The sequence below is a fragment of the Hirundo rustica genome, chromosome 1, assembly GCF_015227805.2.
Source record: "Hirundo rustica isolate bHirRus1 chromosome 1, bHirRus1.pri.v3, whole genome shotgun sequence".
Classification (NCBI taxonomy): domain Eukaryota; kingdom Metazoa; phylum Chordata; class Aves; order Passeriformes; family Hirundinidae; genus Hirundo; species Hirundo rustica.
The window spans coordinates 23588567-23602248 of record NC_053450.1 but is presented as its reverse complement, the minus strand read 5'-3'; the positions used below and the strand labels follow the sequence as shown (position 1 = coordinate 23602248).

The 13682-nt window shown below is 46.0% G+C and overlaps 1 protein-coding gene across 3 annotated transcripts; it reads right to left on the bottom strand.

Moving 5' to 3' along the window:
• Positions 1 to 12: 12 nt before the first annotated feature.
• Positions 13 to 12664, bottom strand: CCNE2 (cyclin E2). 3 transcript variants are annotated; one of them, XM_040080881.2, is made up of 12 exons: positions 12618 to 12664; positions 11141 to 11176; positions 10944 to 11052; positions 10705 to 10764; positions 8508 to 8659; positions 6548 to 6683; positions 4305 to 4451; positions 2975 to 3070; positions 2116 to 2250; positions 1354 to 1465; positions 544 to 698; positions 13 to 150 (listed from the first exon to the last, which is right to left on the bottom strand). In XM_040080881.2, the coding sequence occupies exons 2-12, from the start codon at positions 11152 to 11154 to the stop codon at positions 49 to 51; spliced, it is 1218 nt and encodes a 405-aa protein (XP_039936815.1). In that variant the 5' UTR covers positions 11155 to 11176; positions 12618 to 12664; the 3' UTR covers positions 13 to 48. The 3 variants fall into 3 exon arrangements, with proteins under 3 accessions (XP_039936815.1, XP_039936890.1, XP_058279083.1); XM_040080956.2 differs by having other exon boundaries at positions 10705 to 10761; XM_058423100.1 differs by lacking the exons at positions 13 to 150; positions 544 to 698 and adding an exon at positions 1031 to 1174 and having other exon boundaries at positions 12618 to 12656.
• Between the last annotated feature and the right edge of the window lie 1018 nt (positions 12665 to 13682).

The window sequence follows — 13682 nt, the reverse complement described above, 5'->3', positions numbered from 1 at the left end:
GCACCAAGTTCTGTTTCTGAGTCTGTTCATTACAATTGAAACTGTATTTCATTTCTTTTCTGTGCTTTTGGGAGGGGTTATTATTCCTCCTGTTGACACAGGTGATAACTGCCCTGGGGCAGTAGACACTACTCCACTGTTCACTTCTTCCTGTGTAATGGAGAAAGAAGACAGCAGTTAATACCTGTGACAAGGTCTCCTTTTTTGTGGCAGTAGGAGGCAGCAGTGCTTCTTCACACCACTCATACAATTCAAGTGTTCCCAAGTCTGGATACTGAGAAAACCAAAGTGACATTGCATAACAAAGTGAAGATTATTCTCGTCTAAACACCTCTCCAATACTGGTAATGCAAGTGTTTGCTCATGGCCTGGGAGTGCTGGGTAAATCACGTGTTTATAGCATCACTGGTGGTTGGGCACTCAGTGAGGTGAGCCGGGCCAGGGGCGAGCAGGGAGGTGCTCTGGCCACTCACAGCTGCCTCAGGACAAGGGATGTGTACTGAACTCTCAGCTGCCCCAACTGCACATCCACAAGCCACTTACCAGCATGTCCAGATAATTTGTGTGGGTCTGGATATTGTGTCGATCTTCTGCTGCAACCTTCTTAAAGTTCTTCAGCTTCGCAGGGACCTTTTTTGCCACATTCACAAAAGGAACCATCCATTGTACACACTCTGAAATGCTGTCCCAATCTAATCCTAAAGGGTAGAACATGGGAACATACTTAGAAATCCTGAGGGAGTTGCACAGTTCCAATATATCCATGAGTTAAACAAAATAAATAATACTGCAGATAGCAATTCAGAAACATCCTCCCAGAAACAGCCAACATTTCCTTATGCTTGTTACTTAAAAGGGTGGTGGCTACAGAAGGTGAGTGGAGGTCACAAGGGTTGTGGCTTTCCAGGGGAGGCTGAAGTGACTTGTGGCTTGAAAATAAGATTGTGGGTCATGCTATGAAAATATACACTGGTTGCTGCTGATAGACATGCACAACTGCTTGAGAGCTACATTTCAGGAGAAGAAGTGGCCAAATTTATAGCTAATGATCCTCCAAAGACCTGGAAGTCATAGGGCAAATATTAGCCCCAAAAGCAAGAACAATAAATGTTTCAACTCCTCAGCAAAAGCTGCACTGCTGAAGGCGTTTCCTTCTTTTGAGTCTTTGTACTATCTGAAATAGTGATAGGAAGTGAAATTAGAAGGAAAAGAAACACATGGAACAAATACTGGTGTCCATGTAGGTTTTGGTCTTTGACAGCTTGGTAAACCAATACCCTCAGCAGATTTGGGCCTGTGACAGCTTCTGGAATGCCCTGCCTAACAAGGCCAAGCTTTACAGAGGCATCTTACCTGAAGCTTTCTTAACTATTTCAATTGAGGTATAGTGGCAGAGCGCTGCAGCAGCCAGCGTTCTGTACTGGAAGTCCAAAGAATTCACATCCAAAATACACAGGTCTAAAAGCTGAGGACATAAAGAGTAACAAATTTTAACATGCTGATACTTTAGCATGATCCTGCCTCAGAGAGGGCTATGCACACACAGCAGTCCTCCTACAGCCTCTGTCCCAGAACAGGGCCGAGTGCCTGGAAGGTACTGCCTTAAATTTAAATAGTACCTAGTGCAGTATTTACACCACTGAGCTCCCCAGCTTCAGCAAGCCTCTCTGAGGCTGGGCACAACACATGCCCATACAGCACTTCTAAAATAGTCAAAACACTCCCCAGGCTGCCTTCTTGGCAATTACACAGAAACACTGCTAGGGGCAACACAGGTAAAAACAGCCTTGAGTCCAGAATCATCCACCGTCCTTTCCTTCTCTGAGGTGTCACTGCTGTTTACAGAATGCTGGAGTGCACGGTGATTAAATAAATAAAATGGATTTTTTATTTTTCCAGCATACAGAAAAGTCAAAGTACGTGAAAGCAGGGAGACAAGAAACACAGGGGTACTTGTCCTCAAAATGAATTTCTTTGATGGAGTCAAACTTGCATGTTCCTCAACAAAGTAACAGGCAAGGGGAAACTAGGGAGAACAAAGTGGCTTTCAGAGTGTAATGCTCAGTAGTGCTTGTCATTGCCCCAAGAACCATTTTCCAACAGTTTACTACCTACCTGGGCTATTTGAATGAATTTTTCCTGAGAATACTGAGGTAGCAGCACTTTTGGAACATCCTTCAGAGCATCCACTTGAAGATAGAGATTCAGCCAAGATACAATTGTCACTGGACAGAGTTCCCATTTTAAAGCCTGCAAATAAATTTAACAAACATTTAAGTGCCATAGACTTATGCTCTGATTTCTTCCTATACCTCTCCTGAGATTATTGCACATATCCTTAAAAGACACTAAAAATTATTTACAATTTCAAGTATAAATATTATTTTCAGGTTGCATTCTAACTGCTTTTTGAAAAGGCTGTGCTAGGATCAGCACAAACCTGTATCCTTTTACCTGTGCAGTTGGATTTTATGTCTTCTCCATTCAGAAGCTGGGAAATTAATATTATTTCCTCCAGCTTTTGGGCTAGCTGTGTGAACCTGCAGCTCATATCTACTAAGGAAGAATAAACGTATAGAGACCTGTGCTGGTAAAGATGGATCCTTTCCAACATGAGGAGCACTGAGCAGTGTGAGGTCTTTGTCTGTCTCTCCAGAAGCCCCTGTTCCTGGACAGCAAGGGCTGCTGGCAAGTGCAGTACATTACAGTGACAGCCTTCCAGCCTGCCTATGGCTGGCTGCATTGTTGAGAGCTTTTACGTTCACGCACATACATGAGAAACTTGCTCTTTTCTACCAGTCAGGGACTGCACCCCAGCCAGGGTGTCAGAGGTCCACTGCACACACAACTAAGGCTTTACAATTGTGCAGTAACAGGGACAGGTTCCTTTTTCTAAGAAAATAAGTGACATTAAAACACAAAGCTCAGCTGGAGAGTCATTAACCCAGCACTTAAAAACACAGCAAGTTTTTACCTTTAACATAATAAGTTCCATTCTTACAATATCATCTTCACTGCAAGCACCATCAGTGACATAAGCAAATTCCTGTATTTTAGGAGCGTAGATTTCCTTTAAAGGGAGAGAAAATGAAGATGAGTGTATCTTACAGTTCTAAGAAAGGTTGAGAAGATACTGGGAAATACTTTTCTGTCCATATTGACATGTTACTATTTCTTATGCTACAACAGTGGTTTTTTTCATTATATGAACTGAATTGAAACTTACAGGATAAGTAACATATAACTACTTGGGGTTTAGTATCTGTTGTATAATGCAATGGACTTACTGCAACTCTTAAAGCTTCTGAGGAAATAAATGCTGATCAAACAATCAGAACACCCTTTCATTTATAGATCTTTCTACTCAGCCATTCCAATGCTGTAGAAACATATACCATCCCAATTCTCCTACAGATGGCTGGCTGGTACAAGTTACCTGCAATGTCAGTGCTGATGTAATCACATAAATTTGGAAAAAAAAAAGAGAAAGAGAGAGAAAATCCCCACAACCAGCCACTGTAACTGTCCAAATCCATGGTGCAGAGGTGGTTAAGGAAATTTGTTAAGTCAGTCATGGCAGCTGGGGCCAAGCATAGTTTGGTGTGTAAGTAGAAGAGAGCTTGCCAGCAAAACTGCTTCCCTACCAGCTGGCTCTGCGACCACCACGGCCCCATGCACTTCCTTAGGACAGGTGCCTCCTTGCAGTGCACAACCTTGGTTTGGGAACCACAATGAGATCTAGAGGTTCCAAGATAACAACTTAATCCCAAGCTTTCCTGTCAGTCTAGCCCACTATGCTTTATCCAAAAGTATGCTCTTGGCCCATGGATGTAGCACACAATGCAAGGCATCACCATCGCTGCACTTAAGACTCACACTCCATGAAATGGAGGATACTGTAATGGTATCAGCCTAATGCACAGGCAGTTTGAGACTTCGGCTTGGTCTTGTTCAAGTCCCACACCCACTCCTGAGATTGTTTGCCAACTGCTGTGTATTTGGAAAAAGACAAGACAAAACAAAACTACTTCTAGCACATTTGCATGCCTTTTAAGTTTATGTGGTCTCCTTCCTTGCTGTTGGAGAAAGGGAGGACAAAAACTACTCTCCAAGAGACTGACAAATGCACAATTGAAGGAAGAGAAAAAAAAAAAAATTCCCCTTCTGGTCTTCAGTGTTGTACATACACCATCGAGTTCCAAAGATTCAGACAAGAACTAATTGTTATCACTGTCTTTTTAGTTATGTCCAAATATTAGAATGCCTAAATTCAATATCCTCCTCCCTGTAACAGAGCTTCTTACCTCAAGTTTGGAGGCAATAAATAATGAGGTAATTCCTATGAGCTGAAGCATGCTCTTGTTAATGTTCTTTTGTGTCAACATGAATCTATCAAAGAAGTCTTGAGCTAGGTAGAAGGTTTCCCGGTGGAGTGCATACACCTCACACACCTACAACAGGGGGAAAAAAAATTAGTTTTCTGTTATAAAACTCTGTGTACATACACTGGAGTATTCAAGCTTTAACGGCAAAATGCAGGTTTCATCTTTTGCACACACAAAGCTTTGCATACCAAGATATAGTAGGATGCAATACTTAGCATGGGATTGGAAAAGGTATTTCCCATGCTCCCACATAAATGTGAATTGCCTACGATGTACTAACAGATTATAAAAAAAAATACTTTTTCCAAATAGCAACCATTTTTCCACTGAAAGAAGAAAGCGTGTTGAGGAAAAAAAACCAACAAAACAGCAACACCTACACATACACACATTAATTACTTTGATTAGGAATACTCTCAAGCCTCAAGCTGAAGTCATATCCTCAATGAATTCCCAGTAGGTCTGTCCTGGGCAGAACCACAAAAAAAAAAAAAAAAAAAAAAAAAAAAAAAAAAAAAAAAAAAAAAAAAAAAAAAATCAAAGTCTTTGGCTGTGCAGCAAAGAAGGCTGGAAGCCCCTGCTGGAGGGGGCTCTGCTGGCAGGCCAGGAGCACTGCCTGCAGCCCCTCAGGCACACCAACAGCCTCACTAAGCAGGAACAAAACTGCAGGAGCCGCCATCTGCTCCATCCCATTGCTGCTTTCCCTGGCAGGGAGAACTTTTAATACTCGCATTGTATCAAAGTGTTTCGAATGCCAGTTCCACTAAAAAAAGAAAGGCAAGTGCCCAGACCTGGAGATCTTAGGGGGAGCCCTATTTTTTCATCTTATCTCTAATTGAATTGGGAGGGGCTACCACACATCCAGCTTGTCCGCAACCCCATACCCCTTTCACAAGCAGAAAACAGCTAGATATCTATTAATCACTTACAATCTACATGCAGTATAGAACAAGAACAGAAAAAAATATACAAGAAATAGACGCAAGCTGCGTCATTATTCTACTTGGATACGAAGTGAGAATAAAATCTCACTACTACAAGCTATTTCCCAAGATAAGGTTGGAATCTCATTTGCAAATTAAAGCCCTTTCTGACCACCAAAAATGCAACTGATTGGCAGAAATAGCACAACCCCACTCTTTTAAACCTGGCATATTCACCTGTTAATAGTATCAGAATAACACATCAATTATCAACTGCTCCAAAGAAGATTCAGAACTAAAACTGTACAGACCAGGCCCACCCATAAATAAATGGCAGAGTTTCTATAGAATTGTATTTCCCAAACATAACGACACTTGGTCATGTTAAGCAGTATCTGTTATAATGTTACAGAGGAGCGTTAAGAACTACTGAAGAGGTCTCAGAGTTGGTGGGATTTAAATCCACTGTGGCATATAGAGCCACTGAGCTAGACAAAAGCCAATGCCCTTGTTGATTTTTTTTTTTTTGTTTGGAAACAGAATGATTTCCTCATTCAAGATTAAATTTAAAAACCCAACAAATTAATTTGATGGGGATATGTAAATTCCACATTAGAGGAACTAGTGAAACACACAATTGGATTTTTTAAATTTACAACCTATTAAAAAAAATTCATCTTTCTTGAAATTCTTTGCTAATATGACTTATTTGTAGTCTTTCCACATAAGAAGCCGTCTATATCAAGAACCTTTACCTGTCAGCCATTGATATATTCTGCTCTCTTCATATGATAAGATAAAACTGAAAATTTTATCATGAAATCAGAACATAGCTGACACTCAAGAGTTCTTGACATGGTCAGGGCCATAAATCCTCAGTATAGACACAGCTGTCTCATTGCTTAGATACAGCCTACCCCATAAGTTAGAGATCCATAACTGGTCTGCCTAGAGCAATTTCAAAATTAGATTTCTCTCCCTTGCAAGATGTAGGGTGTCATGAGCAAAAGTTATGGACTGTTGTTCACTGTCCTGGGGGGAAAGTTCAGTGCCTCCTGCCTGGGAAGGCCCAGATGTAGCTCACCAAGAGGATCAAAAGCAGTCACTTGTTCTGTTGCAAAATAGTTTTGCCATTCTTCATAACAGTACATGTTACTATTACATCTTTATGTGAAAGCTGTGCTTTTACCTGCCTACTCCACAGGCACAACACACAGCAAAGTAACTAGAAGTACACACCTCCAAGAGCCAGTCTAGCAGTATTGATCTCATGTGAGGTTGCAAACTAGAATGTAGTGATGTGAAGTGTTTGCAGTGGGCATATCTGTTCTCCTTCGTTAGGATGTTGAGCCAGACGTCCTTAGAATTTCCCCAGCTATAGAATAAAGTTACACAAAGCATTATTAAGTATATACACAATTCACAAAAAAAAAAGAATAAAACCATTATTTATCATTTACAGACATTCAGAAACAAAAATTCCACATACTATAAGATCCTTATGGTAACTGGAAAACTGCAGGAATATTTGGAACATTTTACGTCACAACAGCAGCTTGCCAAGATCACCAGCAAGTCCGCTCCTACAGAACAGGTAATAAAACTGAATGTGTGCCTCTCAAAGTTGCATGTGCAACCAGTTTCCTATTTTGCCTAGTTTGGTGGCTGTTTAGAGAGCAAGATAAAACCAAACCCTCGCCCTAAAAAAGGACAATATACTCGTCCTCAGGAAACACAAAGCACACATAAGCTGTCCACTTTAGCTGGAGAAAAACTGAAGATAGTGTTTAAAAGTCACTCATCCATCCCTTTATTTCCTTCCTTATTTCCTTCAAGGCTAAGGAGCAGACTATTTAGAGAAAAAAAATGAGTTCTTTATTGCTAACTTATAATTTATTAGTGCTCCAGTCTGTTAGGGAAGATGATGCCTATATCATCAATATGGCTTTATTTGTAATTGTTATTATTAATTGATCCTGCAGATACTAAGAGGAAAAGCATGTTAACCAATGAAATTATGATTTCCTACTGAAATTTTTTGAGTTATGTATTTACCTTTCCCCAGGCAGAAACAGGGAGACAGAGCTGATCACTGGTATTGCCTACAAATCTTAACCCAGGTCAGTTTCATTCTGTTGCCCTCATAACTTAAAAGCTGGGGAGGTATTTATTTGTTTGTTTAATGCACAAATCTCTCCGTTTAAGTATACAGGCCTTGAGAAATGAATTATGATCTTCTTACAGCAGTTAGGGAAGTATGGAGAAGGCAGAAGTAAATTATCCTCTTATTCAGCTAACCAGAAATGGAGTTCAGCTTTACCAGATACCTATGAATAACAGGATTAAACACCTTGCATGGAACTCTGTATCTGAATACGTCTTTGGGGCAAGGCACCACGGGGCAGCATCTCAAAGTTCTAATCCAGAACAAAAAAAACCCAAACAAAAAAACCCCCCAGAGAACAAAAAGCCAAGGTATATCTAGAAAAGCTCTCTTAAAGTAATGCCTTGCCTTGCTCTCCGGTTCTGCTTCTCTTCTTATTCACCTTAGCAGAAGTTTTCCTTAACACATTACTGTAAATTTACCACCTCCTGCATTAAACCCCAGGCTGACGCAAACAGCAACGGGGTACTTATCTAGCACACCTGAATGTCTAAGAAATTCTGCAATTGGAAACTATAGTTTAGTTAGCTAAGCTATCTCTCTGCAGAAGGGGTAGCTTAGCTGACTAAATTATAGTTTTAGTCACTATAGTGATAGTTCACTGTCCAGGACTGTGACTACAACAAGCACATCACATTTCATTAGCAAGCTACTGGCACAGTGATATTGCCACAAGTTTGTTTGAACATTTTTAAGTTCTTTAAGAAAATTTTGTTAAGTATTTTTCGGCCACTCAGTTCCAATAGCACTGAAAGAAGTTTAGTTTAACCATCATGTGCTTCTTAACCACTTAGTGTCCAGTGTTAAGTTATAAAAGGACAGCTCTGAAAGGTGAAAACTATCTGTCTGGTGCGTTTATAAGATCAAGTAAAAAAAAAATCCAAACGACCAAACCCAAGAATTTCTTTCTTTTGCTTGTACATCAAATCTTTCGTGGAATGAGGAGACAAGTAGAGGTGTATTATATAAGCACAATACAACAGATTTTATTAGAGGAGTTCACATATTAACAATTACTGCATCTGTTAAACTTACTTGAGTTCTGGCAAAGGTGATGGATTTATGAAGAGGTTCCTGAATCTGTATTTTTTGAATCTTGAGAAGTCAGTGGTTACTGATTCTTTGTGAGGTGTTTCAATAATTATGCAAGGTGAGATGCCTCCTGTTATTGTGGGGGGCCAACAACTCTGCAAAATAAACAAGGTATCTTTCAAATGCTGAGTTTACTATGAGAGAAAGAAAGGCAAAGAGTAGATTACAGTAACAGCAACAATATATGTAATGTACGTTAGTCTTTCTGGATCTCAGCACTGATACCAAGAAACATGAAAATTAAATGCCAATGAAACCTTCCGTAGTCGAGATAGAACACGTATAAGTAAATTGGATGCATTTGGGAACTCAGCTTTAAAGAAGATGACTATCTTTATTTTATGAAACCACAAGTAGCCTATCCATTGCTTAAAAAGCTCAGTTACAGTACAAAAGGCAAAGATATTAATGGCTACTAAAACACAAGACATTAGTTCGCTAGTCCTATCTACTTATCTATTCAGAGGGAAAAGAAAGGAGGGGGTGGAGGTTCTACAGTCTCTCAGTGGAAATTCTGTGACCTGTTATCTTTCAGTTTAGTGCTCCAGAGAGGAGCCACCCATCTCAGCTCCAGAGCTAGATACCCACTGAGCAAGCAGCAGCTGTGAACTCTCTCAGCTTGCCAATGCCAAATATGGGATGCAATGACTCAAAAAGAGAAGAGTGTAAAGGTATTCACGCAGAAAGCCCTAGAGAAGGAATTCTAGGTTACTGTAGTTAACTAGAACTTGTTTCACTAATGCTTATTTGGTTGTATGTAACAAATACAAGTAAGGAGCTATCTAATCCCTGGAGTACACGCAATGCTGTAATGGCTGACAGCCTTCAAAATGGTGACACAGAACTTTAATTATTCTCTGTGGAGATAGGGGGAATCCCATTCCCAAAGAATGGTAAGACCTGTTTGTCCTGGTTTAGGGCAAATTTGGGAGAAAACCCCTGAATAGGGCCCCTCTGGAGAGCAAACCCAAACGGCCCCTCCCCCAACTGGTCCATAAAGTCACCCCAGGATACTGTCCCTGAACACAGAAGCTTTTCCTATACAGCTGACTAGCAAGGTAAGCTACACAGGATTCCTTAGTATATCTAAACTTATTTATGGCCAGACTGAAGTATCCCAAGAGTGAAGTTACATATTCCAGCAGAATTGACCTTCATGCACGCAGCCAAGAGAAAAGGGAAGTCCCACTCCTCTTTCTCTCCTGCGATCCTCACTGCCCAAGTTCCACTCCAATGCTTGTGATCAACCTCTGCTGGGTTGATTTAACTCACTAACCTGGCAGAACTTGAACTTATTTTGTAGTGCCAATTTAGCAAGATGAACCTGCATACTGCTTTGTTCAAAGAATGGAGCAAGGCAGGGGATGGACTGACTACACAGCCAGCTATCAAGGAAGAAGAGACAGGGAAGCAGGATATCCTCCTTTCAGCAAAGATAAGTTGTAACACTTAAGCTCAACCCCAGGTATAGCTGATGCTGCCTCTGCAGCATTTTCTCCTACTCAAGATTTACAAAGACAACTTCACAATCAGAAGAGTTTTGCTTCACCATAGCTGTTGGTCTCATTTACTTCACAAACGGAACAACTACAAACAATACTGTTTGCAAGAGAAGCTGGTAATATTTTACTAATCTGCTTTACAACAGAAAACTGTAAGGCCTGTCAGTTTTAAGAGTTTCCTGTGTTAGTGAAAACACATTCCTAAATTGATTTAAATAATCAAAATAACTGTTAAATGAAAGTAAAGATAGCCTGTATGGTTATGAATCTTAACTAAATGGCCATGAAACAACACCTCAAGTTAAAACAAGTGCAGTGATCTTGTTTAGACTCGCCTCTAAGCCTTATCTGCTCTGTATATGGAATTGTTCTGAAATATCTGGGGTTATTCTCTTTTTTTCACCTAACCTTACTGTGCAGTGGGTTTTACATTGAAGGATCTTTTATCTGCAACAAAGTCGTGTAAAAAAAGCAGAAACAGATAAAAAGGTGCTAAGCTCCCGCAGTTTTTAATATCTGAGAATACAAACTCCCCCTATTTGATACTTTCTGGTGTGGAACGCATGATTTCACACTCACTAACGTAAACCAGGCGGACACCCATACCTAGTGTGAAATGGTATTCAGCATTGAATTACCTTAATTTCGTATTGATGTTTTTTAGCAATTTTGCCATCTTCTCTTTTCTTAATCTCCTGCTGAGAAGAGAGACACACATCAATACACTGACAGTGGCCAACACACCCTCCTAAAGCTCAGGCAAACTCTTAATATCTCCACCCTACTTAGTAACTTGGCAACATAAAGATTGTCCCATCCAAATGCACTGGAGAACTTTCAGTATCATTCAACTTTCCAAGCTGCTCAAACTGCTCACCTCTGCTGTTCTCCTTTTTCTGGTCTGGACATAATCTAGTGCCTGCAGTTCTTGTGGAGCCTCTTCTTGACAGGACAGTGGCTGCTGCTGTTTGGCTTGCAAACGGCTACTGCAAAGAGAAAAAAGACAGTAGACATTAGGAGAGCAGCACTTGTTAGATTAGTACAGATAATCTTAGTACAATGCTAACAGCTTACCTACGCCTTGACATCTTTGGGCTATAAGATCTCTACCTGGATCAAAGAAATAGAATAAACTCAGTTAGCACATCCTTGCAAAATTAGAGCCAAGTTCCCTACTTTGTGTCATGAACTCATCACAAAGAGCAGCATGGTTCACACAGCTCAAAGAGAAGGGCTCAAGTATTCCACCGGCCTGAGGAATGCCCAAGCAGAGCATGACTGTGGTATATAAGCACATGCAGCTCCATGTGCTGCTACAGGGTGCCCAGGTATGCCAGCAGTTTAGCCCAGGCTGCCTGGGGGTGGGGGCAGGGAAGTTATGAAGGGACACGTCCCACACAAGAGGATGTGGGGAGCCCCTGGAGCTGCGACCCCTCTAGTCCCCCCAAGCCCTCCATTCCAGGCACCCACACAGACACGCGTTTTGACGCTGCCGACCCCTCCGGAGCGATGCCCCCACACCTGCCGGGCCGGCCGGGCCGCGATGGGCCGGGCCGGGCGCCGCCGCCCGCGCTCCCGCCGCGCCGGTTCCGCGCCAATTTCCAGCGAGCGGGGAGGCGGCGGCGGCCTGCGCCGGGGTCAGGCTGGGCTGGGGGCACCGCCGGCGCCCGCCCTCCCCTCCCCAAGGGCCGATCCGACACCCACCCGCTCCCGAGGGTGCTGAGGGGACGCGGGAGGGGCAGGACCGCCGCCCCGCCCCCCCCTCCGCGCTCCCGCCTGGCTGAGAGCGCGGCTCCCTCCAAAACCTGAGGGGAAGGAAGGGGCTGCCGGGACGGCGCCTCACACGCGGGGACACCCACCCCCCGCCGGGACACCCCTCAGCGGGACCCCCCAGCGCAGGCACCGGGGCTGTGAGGGGGTGTCCCCACACGCACCCCGCTCCAAGGGCCAGGGCGGGGGAGCCGGGTCCCGCCGGGGTGCGGCGCAGGCGGGCGGTCGGGGTCAGCCCGCCAAGCTGCTCGGCCGGCATCCCCGCCCCCAGCGCGCCGGGCTCCCTCCAAAAGCGGGCAGCCCGCCCCCCGCGGGGCTCTCCGCGGTGGGGAGGGGGGCAGCCGATGGCGGGATCCCGCCGGCACCCCGGCCCACCGCATTGCTCCCTCCGGGGCTGCCCACCCAGGCCATCGCCGCTCTCCGTTCCCTGCGGATGGGGCCGCCCGGGGGACATCTCCCCCCAGGCTCTCCTCAGCCACTCTCCCTCCAAAACGCCGCCCGGGCGGCGGGCAGCCCGCCTCACCGCTCCCGGTCACGACTCCCGGTCACCGCTCCCGCCTCACCGCTCCCAGTGCCCGCCTCACACCCCACCACCACCAGCACCGTGTCTGCCGGTACCGCCACCGCCACCACTACTATCATCACCGCCACCACTACTATCATCACCGCCATCCTCAACACCGCCACCGCTACCATCCTCATCGTTACCATCATCACTGCCGTCACCATTAACATCATTATTATAATTATCACCATCGCCCAGCCAGCCCCCGTAACTCACCGGCGGGACCCCCGCACACCTCCGCCGCCGCCCGGGCCGCGCTGCTCAGCTGGCGCCGGCGCCAACCCGCTATATAGCGCGGCCGGGCCCGCGCTGCGCATGTGCGAGGGCGGCAGGCGGCTTCCCCCGCCCGCCCGCCGGCCGCCCGCGCCCCGCTCGCCCCAGCGCCACCCCCGTGCCGCGGGGCCGCGCCGACCCCCGCGCCCCCCGGGACACCCCGCGCCCCGGCCCGCCTGCCCCGGATCCGCCGGCAGAGGCGTCCGGGAGAGCGGCAGGCAGCGCCGGGAGGAGCGCTGCCATCGCTGCCGCCTCCTGCAGCCCCGGCGCCTCTCCGCCGCCCGGCCCCGCTGGCGGCGGGGCACCCCCGGCACCGTCACCCCCGCTCCGGCCCGCTCCATCGGGCCCCGGGCCCCGCCGAGACAGCGGCGGCTCCGCCGGCGGCCCCGCGCGCCCAGCGGGGCTCGTCCCGCCCGCCCCGGGGCGGGGCCGCCGGCGGAGCCGCCAATGGGAGCGCGCGGAGCCGCGGCAGCGTGCGGCGGCCCGGGATGTAAACACGGCCCCGCCCGCCGCCGCCGGGCCGCGGCTGTCAGCCCCGGACACCGGCCTCCCGGGCACCCCGCCGGGCCGACACCGCACCGACACCCCGCACCATGCACGGGGGTGGCCGCCGGCAGCTGTCACACGCCCCACTGCACTAGGGCGCGGTGGAGAGGAGGCTCAGGAATGGCCTTGTGGCTCTCTACGACCATCTGAAAGGACCCCAAGTAAGGGTCTCCTCTCCTCTCCTCGGGTAACAAGTGACAGGACAAGAGGACTGGGTCTTAGGCTGCACCAGGGGAGGTTGGGGTTGGACATTACAGAGAATTTCTTCATAGAAAGGTGATTAGACATTGGAATAGACTGTCCAGGGAGGTGGTGGAGTCACGATCCCTAGAGGTTCTTTAAGGAAAGACTGGAGATGGCACTTAGTGCCATGGTCAAGTTGACGTGGTGGTGTTAGGTCAGAGGTTGGACTCGATGATCCCAGATGTCTTTTCCAATGTAATTATTTCTGTGATTCTGTGC